This window comes from Myxocyprinus asiaticus, chromosome 24 (genome assembly GCF_019703515.2).
Source record: "Myxocyprinus asiaticus isolate MX2 ecotype Aquarium Trade chromosome 24, UBuf_Myxa_2, whole genome shotgun sequence".
NCBI classification, from domain to species: Eukaryota; Metazoa; Chordata; class Actinopteri; order Cypriniformes; family Catostomidae; genus Myxocyprinus; species Myxocyprinus asiaticus.
Genome location: NC_059367.1, coordinates 16,544,545 through 16,559,749, shown reverse-complemented (window position 1 = coordinate 16,559,749; position 15,205 = coordinate 16,544,545). Strand labels below are relative to the sequence as shown.

Below are 15,205 nucleotides of genomic sequence, written 5' to 3'. Positions count from 1 at the left end.
TTCACAACAAACAACAAAGCATGTAATAGTCTTTCAGGGTGTTTTATAATACTTCATATCAATCTTATGCAACACAAGTTAAAAACAGGATTTTCTTTTATAGACATTTTTTTCACCCTCACAATCAAATGCCCACTCAAATTATTTCAGAGGCAGCTGTTTCACAATGGCTGTTTTTTTTTTTTCTTTACACCCTGATTCAATGGCATTGTTTCTGGCTTAAGGCTTGGATAACATACGTTCATAATACAGACTTCTTTGTAACCAAAAACAAAACACATAAAATCAGGAACTGAACTGTACACATAAAAGTAAAGATAACATCTGAACTTAAAATGAAATGTCAATGCAGAGGACAATCAAAAATGTCCAAAGTTAGCAGTAGATCCTTTAGTTGTGCTATGTCTTTTTTTTTGGACCGGTCTACTGCATGTGAACAGTGACATGGATATGATATAACGATGAAATCCTTTCTAGCAGTCCAATTATCGTATTCTGGTGAACAGGTTTAAAACTGACACAGATTCCTGAAAGATAAAAAAAAAAAAAAATGTACATGTTAAAGACACGTTGAAAACCTACATTCGCTGTCATCAAGGTATAGTCTTTTTATGTATTTAAAAAAGTGACGGGAGCTTACCTTTGTTGATCGTGTTTTACTAAATACATTCCAAAAGCGCAGAGTTTCATCACCCGCCCCTGTCACTATCGCCTCCCCGTCTGGAGACATCGCCTTAAGGATGAAAGTATTGTATCAGTAAACAGTCCCAAGTACTGCAAACAGTGTCAATACAAAATTCAAATAAAATGCCAGAGGGAAGAGTTACTCACCAGGTAGAGCACCCTGTAAGAGTGGCCGGTTAATTTGGCTACTTGAGTGAGCGAGGGGTATTTCCACACGAGGATCTGATTCTGAGAGTAACCATGTGTGCTCACCTGGTGAAGACAAATATTGGATTATACAAGAGTCAAAATCAAGCATTATAGAGTAAAATACAATCATTTCAGTACAATCTAATGAACTAATCTAATTGATCAGAATATACATACTAGTTCATTGGTGTGTTTGGACCAGGCCAGGTTGCAGACCTGTGACCCTGTGTCAATACACTGCAGCGGCTGTGCTGTGAGAGTGTTCCAGAAGCGGATGCAGCGGTCTGCCGTTCCCCCTCCAGAGGCTAGCAGCCCATGCTGATGAGGAGACCAAGCGATGGCCTTCACTGCGGCCAAATGCTCTGTGTACTGCTGCATTGGTAACACGCTGGAGTGGTTCCACACTAACAGCTGCAAGAAAAATAGGAATGCATTTAGATCAATGAACCTTTCATATTTTTTGCATTTGTATTTTCACAGTACAGCAGAGAGGACAGGAAATGATGGGCAGGGCATGATCAGGAAACATCATGGCTATGTTTGAAAGAGCATTTCTTATGCATAAAATACCCAAAACACCTACTACATTTGGCAAAATAAGTATGCAAATGCATCCTGCATGGAATGCCGTAACACAATCAGGGTTTCTGCAGGTTTGAAGGAATGAAATGTAAGACTTTTTAAGGCCAAATAAAAGAAAAATGTAAGACCACTTTCACAATAATAATATTTTTTTTTATAATTAATTAGAGACTACTTGGATGTCTCTGGGCATGTTTTTTTAAAAATATTTTATTGTGCATTTATGTGTTTTCTTTTTTTAAATAAGTTAATACAACATTAAAACTCTAAATGAATTCATTAAGAATGCACATAGCCTAAAGTATGTAGCCTAAATTTTGACCCTTCACTTTAGTCACTTGCAGCAAGATGTGACGCAACAGACCAATGCTTTGGCAATGTCACTGCTTGTGTCAAACACGGAAGTGGTGACAAAATCCATGCGTAAAAAGTAAATTTTTATTGGATTACGTTGTTGAAAAAATGATTCAGAGGGCTCTCGTTGACTGCTGTGGCTTCAAGATCAACAACAGAACTGACTGGACTGAGATCATTTCAACTCACAACTTTGCAGCATAAATTTATAGCGAACATGATTACATTTTTCATTTCATTATAGCAATTGTCTCGCTAAGAATATGTTTGTATTTATGATGGTTTTGTATCATACTTTCGTTTAATCCTCTAATCTGTCAAATCTAACACAACAGTCAACAGGCTTTCTGCCACCACTTACTGCACATGCGTTGACATTTTTGTAAAGAAGAGGATTGGCCTATAGACCTTATTCACAGTAGCGCCATGTTTGATTTTTATTGGGAATGGAAATGGAGCTTTGAGGGATAGACTTACCATCTCTTCAATGGCATACATGGTATAAAGCTGTAAAAAGCTCCAATATCCCATCTGATTTTCCACAACTCATGTTATCTGGAGTTTTTTGTCTACTGAGTGTCCTTGAAAATATATTTTTCCAATATTTTGTCTGCGGAACAATCCAAAAACACTTTAAACTGCAGTACAGCCCACCGAAGAGACTGTACGTCTATGACAATGAGGCTGTGAGGCATTCTCGTCAAAAAATGTTTATGGCGCTGCTGTGAATAAGGTCTAGCATGTGCTGAATAACATTTATACATTTTATTATTGGCAGATACCTTTACCAAATACTTTAACAGGTAGTTAAAGGGCAGTTCGTTTAAAAATTAAAATTTTCTGTTATCACTGGTCACCCTCGAGTCTGTATGAATTTCTCTCTACCGTGGAACAAAAAAGGACATGTTAAGCAAAACGTTTCGTCTCAGTCACCATTCACTGTCACTGTTTTTCATTCAATGTAAGTGAATGGTGACTGAAACTCCCTAATATCTCCTTTTGATATCCATTGAAATAAAGTCATACAGGTTTGCAACAGCATGAAGATAAGTGATGACAATTTTCATTTTTGTGTGAAACATCTCATCAGTTACCTTTAAAATGGACGTTTAAATTTGACAATATGTATTGAAAATGTTAACAGATTAAATTATGAATAAGAACTGTGCTGCATAATTAGTTAGGATGTATACTGAAAACAGATTGTATACTAAATATTAAATATAGATAATATATTATGTATATTATTAATATTATAATTTATATACTTATATTATTATTGTTTTATATATTATTACAAAAAAAATTTAATTGATTCAGATGGCAGAGAAAATACCTGTATATGTCAGATGGAGCATCAAGAGAGGTTGAGATGAGAGATATAACAGGTGTAACTGCAGCTGAGTAGTTCTGTTAGCTTTACAATTCTTGTCAAAGGTGATGTGAAATAAGGAAGCGCCAAGATTTGAAAGGCGTCAAAAGACCGCTCCAACCTCGCGTGTTTGCTAATTGTATCGTTGACCGCTTTGTCGATTATAAGCAGGAGCGATAGTGTTAGCGCATCGCTCGCTTACAGAGATGCAAAATAATTCCATTTGCATTTCTGATTAACAGGTTTATGAAGGTTTATACATGTGTAACATCGTAAGTTCAGTAAAAATGCGCTTCCCTGCGCGCACTCACACTAAACTCAAGCATCAGCTGCTAAATGCACCAGAGAGAGAGAGATGATTTTGACTCGCGCAGATTCTGCTGTTTTAAGCATCTCCTCTATTCACGCCCCAAAATTTAAGACTTCTTGTAATTTATTTAAGATATTTAAGACAATTTATGGCCTTAAATTTTAAAAAGTAAATTTAAGACTTTTTAAGGACCCGCGGTAACCCTGCACAATGTAACATGCTCAATTTGATCTTCCATTTCCAGTGTGAAGATGAATCACAAGTAATTACTGCACTGATTTTTAACATCTCAATGGAAAATAGGCATTTTTACTTACAATATGTTAAATAAAAAGCATTAGCTCAATTAAATGAGGTAATTTTAAATGTTTACTGTTGAATAATATACCATTTCACTTGCCATTTTTGATTGCAGGCAGTATGCTGTGCATTACGGAGCCCCTTAGAGGACAGGGGGGTAATTTGTTTTCTGAAATAGTTTTGCGTGCCCTCGCAAAAATCTACCATGGTTTTACTACAGTAACCCTATTTTAACCATGATGTTCGTAGTGAAACCATAGTGGTAATTAGGGATGTCCCGATAAAATATTTTCTTGGGACAGTCCGATACCTGTTTTTCTTTTCTGAACTGCATATCAAGTTTATTTCAATTTTATCATCAAAATGTTTAATGCTTAAAGTGTTTAAATAAATACATTTATTAAAACTTTAATAAAAGTATAACAATTCATTTTCAACATATTGTATTATTTTTATCAAATGAAGTGCTTTTAATCAGAGCCTCACAGCAAAATCTAAAATACATTGGAGTTATATTTTATCAAATAAAGTGCTGCACTACAGAGCATCACAGATGTAAGATGTTGCATAAATATAATACAATTGCTATTGATTTATTATTATTACTATTATTAGTTGTAGTAGTAGTATAACAGTGAATATTACATTTCTGTCATACTTTAAATTTAAATTGAACTTTTATTTTGCTATTATTTTTGGTCGCTACGTGACTCAATGATTATTAAACCGCAAAGGCTATTTAATTAAATATGTATGCTTGATGCTGATGCTGGTGTTCCCTGTTTGAGCCAAGGAGGATTAAAAGGTACGTGCAGCTGGCGTTGGCACAACACTGTCTCCACACATTCACAAGTGCTCACATTTGCAGCGTATCGCTCATGCAAACTATATATTTATATTATTAAATCACAGCTTTTGCTGTAAAATATTCTCACTAGGACATAACGTGATTTTAATTTGTGCGCTGAATGTTTACGTAATGACATTCGTACATCAGATGGTATCGGTTTTTGGTATCTGAGCATTTTTACGAGTACCAGTACATGAGCACGGTATCGGACCAGATACCGATACCAGTATTGGTATCGGGACATCCCTAGTGGCAATACGAGAAAACAAAAAATTATGGAAATAGTTAATTTTGTGGTTATTAGGGTTTTACTTTAGTATACTGTATCCATATGGTATCCATGTTTTTACTAAAAAAATTAACCATGATAATTCTTGTGGTTTCTAGTAAACCCATAATAACCAAAAAAAATAGATTTTTATTACCATAGTTTTCATTTTCCTGTATTAATACTTTGGTTTTCCTATGAATATCAAGGTTAAAATATGGTACATTTATTGTGAGGGAACTCAAGCTATTGCGAGGGCAGGCAAACCAATTTAGAAAAAAAATAAAAATACCCGTCCTGTCCTCTAAGGGGCTCTGTAGTGCATACTGCGCAGTATTCTGTAAGTAGTAAGCTAGTATACCATGTCGAACACAGCCAGATTCAAACCTTGCGTTAGCGCACGAGCTCTTCCGAGAAAGATAGGCCATAGCTCTGGTAAATTCAATTATGGGTCTTGTGTTTGAAATGACAAGCTAATATAAATTTGATATCTGGAATGTGAGAGAACAGTCCAAAAAAACGGTCTGAATATTTCCGTTTAGCATACTAATTCTATCACTTCTACAACTGTGTTTCTTAAATGAATAGTTCACCCAAAAATGAAATTCACTTACCCTGATGCTAACCCAGATGTGTATGACTGTCTTTCTTCAGCAGAACACAACTGAAGATTTTTAGAAGATAGAGCTCTGTCAGGTCCTTATAATGGAAGTGCATGGGTGCCAGCACTTTGATGGTCCAAAAGTCACATTTAGGCAGCATAAAAGTAATTCATGCGAAAGTTTTTAACTTTAAATCATCGCTTCCATCCAGGGCTTTGATGCTGTTTGAAATATCCGACTTCTCGCGTGACGTTCGTTCTTCTGTTGTAAATAAGCTCTGCTTCTGAATTCTCGCGTGAACTCGCCAACATGCTTATGTCACACTTCATGTCAGATGCTAGCAGGAAGTGCTTTTTAGAAGTTAATAAAATTTTAATTATCGATTTATTTTGTACACAAACGTGTCGATTTGCTTCAGAAGACATTTTACTTTTATGCTGCCTAAATATGACTTCTGGACAGTCAAAGTGCTGGCACCTGTGTACTTCCATCTTAAGGACCTCTAACCTTAAAAGCTCTATCTTCTTCTAAAAATCTTCATTTGTGTTCTGCTGAAGAAAGACAGTCATACACATCTGGGATGGCATCAGGCTAAGTGAATAATTAGAGAATTTTAATTTTTGGGTGAACTATTTCTTAAAGCATTCTCAAGAACAAGCAGTCACCTTATTGTCATTTCCTCCAGAGGCCAGCAGCTGATGGTCAGTGCTCCACTTCAGTCCGCAGACCTCTTGCCTATGGCCCTGCAGCCTGCGTTCTGACTGCAGAGGTGGCGTCCTAATGTCTCTCTGAAGGATCATTCGGTCACGGCTGCCTGATGACAGCTGATCTGCATTCCAGGCCAATGCACCTGTGGGCAGATTTCTCTGTTTTCATAACTGGTTTACTTTGAACATATAATAAATGACAAGGCATGATTAGAATAATAATTGTAAAAAAAAAAAAAAAAGACCTAAATGATATTTCAGTCCAAGACGAAGCTTTAGAGAAAGGATAGTTAATTGGCGGCCTGCCAATCATCTTTGTCTGGCCCTCCGACTGATTTTTGATCAAACTGCCTCACCATCTGAAATACCAGAGCACTCTCTGTGCAAAACTCAGCGTTCGTAGGCCCGAGCCTCCACAATCAGCAAGGAGTTTAACAACACTCAATGGTGCATGCAACAGTATTCAGCCATCCTCAGTTGTCCAGACCGGTGCGCATGTTTATGCTTTTCTGGCGATAGTTTAGTCACACACTGCTTTGCTAAACATGGATCGCACCGTTTAGGTGAGCATTTGATTGCGACTTTTTCAATCAAATGTATTGATATAAATTGCTTAGTTGTGTGGTGTGCGGTCAACAGATTTAAAAATTATCACCGCAGTTGTTACAGAAATGTTGCCAGCACATATGCACATCAGGCAGCAAAAGAGAAATTGATTATGAAAACCGAACTTTCAAAGAAAATGCGCTGAAAAGTTTGCTTTTATGCACTATTCTTGGTGTCAATCGGGCGTTGTTCAGGGTCTGTAGTGCTTGTAAAAAAGTGATAACCTAAAACTGAACCTGCAAATATCCTGATTACACTGTATTTGATTCTATATACAGCTGTGAGTCAGCCCTCTCAAACACAAACAGAATTAACTCAGTTTGTTCTTTTGCCAATGATTATCTGCACAAAAAGATCTGGCTCCTGCATTGGCTATTGTGTGCAAATTCACAATATTTGCAGGACAAATGTTTCCTCACTGAATGGAATGATACTTTATAGAACAGAACTGAAGAACAGAAATTGTTTTTTTTTTTTTTTAATAATTTTTTTTTTAAATGCATTCTTAAGTAAACATGACATTTCTATATGAACATTGTTTTCATATGTGGGTTGATATTGTAATAGGGCTTTAGCAGACCTAAACATTTCTCTTCAGTTTATATAATTTGTAAACAATAGCCCTTGTTAAATGAATGTTATTATTATTTTATAAGTAAAGTTGATCAAAAATTAAGGGTTAAGAGTACAAGTCATGATTGTTTTTCAGACAGATCTTATGAAGGAATTTATGGCCAGACCTTAAAAAAATATAATTCAATGTGCAGGATACCCTGTGACTATTTTAATATGAATAAATGCACAGTATTAAAGGTGATTTTTAAGTAACATGTTACTTGCAATGAAAGTGATAGCTAAAATGAATACTGAAAAAATGTTTGGCCCCTGCCAAGCTTTCATCTGGATAATCTGGCCCCCGCAAGAAAGTAGTTGAAGAGCCCTGCTTTAGAGCCTGTGTGATCACGTATATTCATGACAAGATGTGAGGAGTACCAAAGGAACAGAAGTAAACATTCCAATGAACTTCTTACCAACTCTTGCTGTGTGTCCCTCCAAGGCAAACAGTTTTTTGCCAGCGGTAGCATCCCAAATTTGTACAAAGCCTTTGTGTGTACCCACAGCAACAAGATTACCCTATAACAGAGCGAGAACTACTTTTAAACAGCCAAATCTACACTAAAGCACCTTTTACATGAGAACTGCTCATTTCTGAAAGTCTAAGTCATAAAGGTTTTACTCACTCTCTCAGACCACCCCACAGATGTGACTGAATCACCCTCTACTGATAGATCACATAGTCGTGTAACCTGCAGACAAAACAAAGAGATGATAAAACGTGTACACAGATCTAGTAGTTGACTGATATATCGCCGAGGCGATAAATCAGCCGATATTCTGAATTTTTTAATAATCGGAATTGACCGATACATTTTCCTGTTTGGCCGATTTGTTTCTTGAGGGCTCAGAGAATCGCCTGCTTGCATGTGAAGCGACTGAGACATGTAAACGACCAGTCATGGTTCGTTTTGTTGTTGCGTGCCATCGTGTTACTACAATAATAGACCGGTGTGCAACACAGTCTCATTTAAATGGTCCGCATATCAGAAATTGATACGCGTTTGAGCTACTTATGTAAAAGTGCTCGCCTGTTTCATTCTCCCTCTCTCTCCTCAACAGTCCCCTGCCACCTTTAACTGTCTTGTCTAATGATAAAAAGGCAAATATAAATAAAACTAGTATCATATTCCGTCTACAAATATGCACAAATCTCATTTACACAGATGTAATAAACAAACCTCACACAACTTCAGCAGATCCAGCATCCTGTGGAGCGCTCATAAATCTTCCTCTGAAGTATGTATTCTAACAGTCTCTCCTCAACAGTTCCCTGTTACTTTTTACTTTCTTTTCTAATGATAAAAGGAAAATATCAATAAAACTTCTCCTATATACCATCTGCAAATACGCAGATATCTCGTTTAAACAGATGTAATTCAGGAACCTCATGAAAATCCAGTGTTTTCTTCCTGTCGAGCGCTCATCTAATATCTTCCTCTGAAGCACATATTCTATCAGCCAGAATCAAACCTTCAGTATCCGGATCAATGTTCCTCTGATTCACAAATTATGATGGTCACTCCGTGACAATCCAAGTAGGCAATCCAGACCGTTTTAACTGTCAGGAGATTGCTGCTCATGCTGGATCCACACGAGCACGCGAGTGCAACTTCAAAGTAAAAGCGCTTCACGTGTGCTATAATAAATGTCATATTCACTATGCACTGTATGTACAATTGATTTGAGAAAATGCGATTGCTAATGTGGGCATGCCATCCATGGTTGCTAGACTACTGTGTGTACTGTTATTTCCTTCTTCCTAATATAGTAACAATTTCTTCATGGGCAAATAAATTACTAAAATTTGATGATTAAACAGAAATCAGAAGAAACTACTATCTACCATTTAAAATACAGTATTTATTTTTTTTTAGATTATTTTTTACAAAGTTAAAGTTTTGTGTGAAATTGAGAAAAAAGTGCAAAATAGGAGTTAATTCATTTTATATACTATATTAAATTGTGTGATATATCTGCATTATATCGGCCACCCTGCATTCTGTATATTGGCATCAGCATCGGCCATTAAAAAAACCCATATTGATTGACCACTAAAAGGAACTATACAGTTAATAGTTCAGTTTCGCAAACAGTTTCTTTGGGCTGGAGATTTTTTTGCTCCCATTTTGGAATAAGCCTTCCACAAACTTGGACTACTTAGAGTCTTGGATACTACAATTGATACATTTAGGATAAGTCCAAGTGTTCATTGTAGTATATAGTATTATAGACATACAGTATATCGAGATTATGCTTACTTGACTAGTGCAGGCACTCCAAAGGTAAACACAAGTCCCCAGCCCAACACTGAGAACATTTAAGGATGACCAGTCCACTAAGTTGAGGTAGAAGTCATCTTGTAGCTCAGGTGCATCTAGCACCTTAAATGGAATTTTGGAAATTTTGCGAGTGGGTTTCCTAGGTGACCGCAGCAACTTCTGACTGTAAATCAAAACCATGCATGTAATTAAAACCATATATGCTGCTTTTTGATCTATTATAAGGTATTTTGCAAGAGAAGATATTTAACTTACCTTTTGCTGCTAACAGGGGAGAGGGAGTATGGAGAAACACTGTTATCATCAGGCGTGAATCTCTTGGCACTAAGAGAATACTGAGCAAAGAAACATAAGTCCAAAGTTACTATTAAACACAGATCAACATATTCCATATGTATAATATGAACAAATAATGAAAGAGACTTACACTAAAGAGGCTCCTCCTCTCTGGTGTGGAGGGCTGCAGCCTCCTATCTTCTGTTTGAGGATCCAAAACCTTTTCAATCCCAGCTCCAAGCAACTCATTTTTCAGCAGGGCAGAATAAGCCAAGCCGTCCGCTATTAGTCAACATGATAAAGGAGAAAATTGACACTGTATTGCATTGCAAGTAGTACGACTCAAAAGTATTACAGCATCATAGCCTCATCAAATTTGGATATGTGATCCACCAAGTAAGAAGTTCAAGTCTGTCCAAAAAAATAGTGTAATATCACCTTTAAATAGTCTTTAAAGGTTCTCACAAAAACTGATATGAGACTGTATTAGCAAATTCATAAAAATTGCCATTGACGGTTTTGAAAATGAAGTTAGCAGAATTTAAAGGTACACTCAGTAATTTGTTCCTCATTAAAAAAGTTTTACTCCTAAAGAAATGAATTGTAATTTTGAAGCATATGTATAAAATCATGACAACTTACATGAAATGAAGACTCCAGTCACATCAGTAACCTTATGAAAGCTATTTTATTTTACATGGAGAGGGTCCCCTCATGGGGGCTGCCATGTTTGAATCACATGACCAGTCAAATAATACTGGCTTAATCTCAGTAACCATCCTGTTATTGGACAAGCTCGCTCATAGATTAATCATGGCTGACTGTGAACAGTGAATTTTTACAATGGCATCTGTAACTGAAAACTATTGATTTTGAATGATGCTGCATCCACACCACTAGGTGTCACTGTAAGTCCAAAATGACAAACAAAAATGTTACTGAGTGCACATTTAAGGATGTGAGGAGTGATGGTTCATCTGAATGCACCCTTTCAGAGAAAATGTACATTTTGTTTCTCATAACTATGATTAAAGGAAACAACAGCATTTGTGGCATAATGTTGCAACAAAAATTTCGACTCATCCCTCTTCTTTAAAATGAATAAATAAATAAAATCGAGATTACAGTGAGGCACTTACAATGGAAGTGAATAGGGCCAATTTTTGGAGGGTTTAAAAGGCAGAAATTTTAAACACAATTTTATAAAAGTATTTTAATTATTTTGTAAAAACCTGTGTATTATTTAACCCTTAAAGTTACTTAAATCGTTGTTTTTACAGGGTTTATGGTGTTACATTGTCATGGTAACGAAGTTGTAAAATTGGATATAACCACACAGAAAAGGTTAATAAGTGATTTTAACATGCATATTGTTTAAGTCTGGTGGCTATTCATTTGAAACAGTGAGTATTTTGATGTTTACAGATTGGCCCCATTCACTTCCATTGTAAATGCCTCACTTTAACCCAGATTTTAGCTTTTTTTTAAAGAAAAGGCTGGAGTCTAAATTAATTGTTGTGGTAATCAACATTATGTGACAAATGCTGTCAATTGAGCTTAACTTCAATTGAACACAGAATATCCTTTAAGCAGCATGATTAACAAAAATAAAACAGCAAACCTCTGTCACACTCTCTTTCAAGTTTATTAATGAAGGTTGTTAAAACAGTTGATAGAAATCAATACAATTATGAACAGAACCCATCCTGACACTCACCTTTGCCAGTATCTGATGTTGCATCTTTGGTTTTTTTATTCTGGCTTGGAGACTTTTCATTTTCCTGTAATAAGGGAGAGAAATAATAGTTCAAACTAAATAGAATTCCAGTTATTTTAATATACAGTTGAAGTCAGAAATTTACATAAACTTGAAGTCATTAAAACTCATTTTTTAATCACTCCACAGTTTTCATATTAGCAAACTATAGTTTTGGCAAGTCGTTTAGGACATCCACTTTGTGCGTGACATAAGTACATTTTCCAACAATTGTTTACAGACAGATTGTTTCACTTGTAATTGACTATATCACAATTCCAGTGGGTCAGAAGTTTACATACACAAAGTTAACTGTGCCTTTAAGCAACTTGGAAAATTCCAGGAAATGATGTCAAGCCTTTAGGCAATTAGCTTCTGATAGGCTAATTGGAGATTTGGAGTCAACTGGAGGTGTACTTGTGGATGTATTTGAAGGTCTACCTTCAAACTCAGTGCGTCTTTGCTTGACATCATGGGAAAATCAAAAGAAATCAGCCAAAACCTCAGAAAAATAATTGTGGACCTCCACAAGTCTGGTTCATCCTTGGGAGCAATTTCCAAATGCCTGAAGGTACCAAGTTCATCTGTACAAACAATAGTATGCAAGTATAAACACCATGGGAGCACGCAGCCATCATACTGCTCAGGAAGGAGATGCATTCGGTCTCCTTGAAATTAACATAGTTTGGAACGAAAAGTGCAAATCAATCCCAGAACAACAGCAAAAGGACCTTGTGAAGATTCTGGAGGAAACAGGTAGACAAGTATCTATACCACAGTAAAATGAGTCCTATATCAACATAACCTGAAAGGTTGGTCAGCAAGGAAGAAGCCACTGCTCCAGCACTGCCATAAAAAAGACAGACTACAGTTTGCAAGTGCACATGGGGGCAAAGATCTTACTTTTTGGAGAAATGTCCTCTGGTCTGATGAAACAAAAATGTAACTGTTTGGCCATAAAGACCATCGTTATGTTTGGAGGAAAAAGGGTGAGGCTTGCAAGCCGAAGAACACCGTCCCAACCGTGAAACATGGGGGTGTCAGCATCATGATGTTGGGGTGCTTTGCTGCAGGAGGGACTGGTGCATTTCACAAAATAGATGGCATCATGAGGAAGCAAAATTACATGGAAATATTGAAGAAACATCAAGACATCAGCCAGGAAGTTAAAGTTTGGTCGCAAATGGGTCTTCCAAATGAACAATGACCCCAAGCATACCTCCAATGTTGTGGCAAATGGCTTAAGGACAACAAAGTCAAGGTATTGGAGTGGTCAACACAAAGCCCTGACCAATAGAAAATGTGTGGGCAGAACTGAAAAAGCGTGTGAGAGCAATGAGGCCTACAAACTTGACTCAGTTACACCAGTTCTGTCTGGAGGAATGGACCAAAATTCCAGCAAATTATTGTGAGAAGCTTGTGGAAGGCTCCTCAAAACATTTGACCCAAGTTAAACAATTTAAATGCAACGCTACCAAATACTAAAAGTAAACTGTAAAATGTAAACTTCCGACCCACTGGGAATGTGATGAAAGAAATAAAATCTGAAATAAATAATTCTCTCTACTATTATTCTGACATTTCACGTTCTTAAAATAATGATTCTAACTGACTTAAGACAGGGAAAGTTTTCTAAAATTAAATGTCAGGAATTGTGAATAACTGAGTTTAAATGTATTTGGCTAAAGTGTATGTAAACTTCTGACTTCAACTGTATGACAAAATACATTTTAAATATTTCACCCACATTGATTCTGTGGAAGTTGATGCTCCAGTTAGCACCAGCTCGAGACGGTATAAATCTGTCACCGTGCTTGCTGGGTGATGACAGGGGTGACTCAGGGGTGGGGGTCAGGTGACAGATCACATCTTTTACTTTCTGTTTGTGGTAATCCCCACAGTAGAATAAAATTAGGAAAGAAATAAGAAAATAAATAGTCGGAAGAGGATACGTTGCAAACTGCATAATACTAATTATTATGAAATGGATATGAATTACAAAATATTGGATTATATACCATTAATGTAACATATTGTGTTTCTTTTAAGTCTGTAATATTTGGGAAGATGACAATCTTACCATGGGGCTGGTGTTGTCATTCTGGACATTGATTTGCCGCAGTAACCGGCGCTCATAGTCCTGATCCATGGATGTGATTCGAAAGTCTGTGAGTGTGGAGATCCAGGGGCACGGTGTCTAACTGCATGCATGATAAATGTATACAGTTAACTACATGGAACAATTAGAGCTGCAGGACTACACTTTAAGTTGCATTCATTTGTTTGCTGTTTAACGAGACAGAAATCTGTTCAGAGACTCGTCAGCAAATGCCATCAGTTCAATACCCCTTACCCAGGTGTCAAACAACAGCTGCTCAAATCGTCCACCTCCCAAACAACTGTCACATAGATAGAAACGCGAATTTGACTATGGCTGCAATTCTCAGTACATTTTAATGAACTAAAAGACACATAGTCTTGAAATGTATTATCTGACCTGTGCAGTTTCAAGACAGCAAATGCTTATTTACTAAAAGCTGCCGTATAGGGGGAAAAAAAAAACAGCACACATTAAACTCAACCCAATTTAAAGGTCCTAAGCTCTCAACCCTGAATGCTGAGTGTCTCCTTTGTCAACATAGACAGCAGTGTAAATGAATGCAGACGTATCCGTCTTTCTGTGACTCTTCGTCACATATACAATTACCACATAAATACAGATGAATGTAATACAACAATATAAGTTGTAATAATATAGAGCACAGATCAAAATACTCTGATTACTATCATCCTGCTGACTGACAATGGATCACTGAGTAGCTAGTAAGGCTAATTTGATCTCACAAGTCATCAGACCAACCTTGATCGCGTTATTCGTTGACTTTATAGTCTGATCAGCCCAACTTACAGCAAAACAAAGCCTTCGAGTCAAAATCTTAAAAAATAATGCAGAAATATTTGAAAAATGATGTAAGATATGCCGTCCCGATAACGTTAGCAAGCCAAGGCTGTTGTTATCGATGGCACCGCAACGAATCATGGGACGTAGTTAAGTGATGACGTCACGAAATTTGAAACAAAACAAAGTCACGTTGCCATGACCTACGAACTTAATATCATGTTTTGTGTTTTTTTCCTCTTTTATTGTAACGTATATATTAAGTCAAGTTAATCTGTTTTTATGTATATCTTAATATAGTTTTATTGTATTTCTTTCGTGTGACTTCCAGTTTATGAGAACTCCTAGACAATTGTTGAACGCTTGCACTGATTATTGTTTTGGAATTTTAAAAAGCCACGTTGACATGTTTTAGTGCAAGAATTAATTAAATAACTTTTGTACTAAGGGAAACCTCTATGATTATGCATTTGATTTGAAACGCATGCATTACATTTGAGGGAGTTTGTGTATTTATATTATAAAGAGGATCATTATAAGATGCAGGTTATAT

The 15,205-nt window shown here is 36.4% G+C and overlaps 1 protein-coding gene across 2 annotated transcripts; it reads right to left on the bottom strand.

The window, feature by feature from the left end:
- Positions 1-26: 26 nt before the first annotated feature.
- Positions 27-14,793, bottom strand: LOC127415272 (fizzy-related protein homolog). Of its 2 annotated transcripts, none has more exons than XM_051653964.1 (14): positions 14,662-14,793; positions 13,834-13,954; positions 13,501-13,632; positions 11,715-11,778; positions 10,149-10,279; positions 9,977-10,056; positions 9,701-9,884; positions 8,066-8,131; positions 7,856-7,958; positions 6,177-6,361; positions 1,051-1,284; positions 832-936; positions 641-733; positions 27-527 (listed from the first exon to the last, which is right to left on the bottom strand). In XM_051653964.1, the coding sequence occupies exons 2-14, from the start codon at positions 13,900-13,902 to the stop codon at positions 486-488; spliced, it is 1,488 nt and encodes a 495-aa protein (XP_051509924.1). In that variant the 5' UTR covers positions 13,903-13,954; positions 14,662-14,793; the 3' UTR covers positions 27-485. The 2 variants fall into 2 exon arrangements, with proteins under 2 accessions (XP_051509924.1, XP_051509923.1); XM_051653963.1 differs by having other exon boundaries at positions 14,614-14,788.
- Positions 14,794-15,205: the final 412 nt, after the last annotated feature.

Excerpts from the sequence above, each read along its gene's own strand:
- LOC127415272 (XM_051653964.1), bottom strand. The coding sequence starts at position 13,902 with ATGGATCAGGACTATGAGCGCCGGTTACTGCGGCAAATCAATGTCCAG. Across the intron at positions 9,885-9,976 it reads TCCCCTGTTAGCAGCAAAAG|TCAGAAGTTGCTGCGGTCAC; the intron begins GTAAGTTAAATA and ends TTTGATTTACAG. Across the intron at positions 734-831 it reads CTTACAGGGTGCTCTACCTG|GCGATGTCTCCAGACGGGGA; the intron begins GTGAGTAACTCT and ends TTCATCCTTAAG.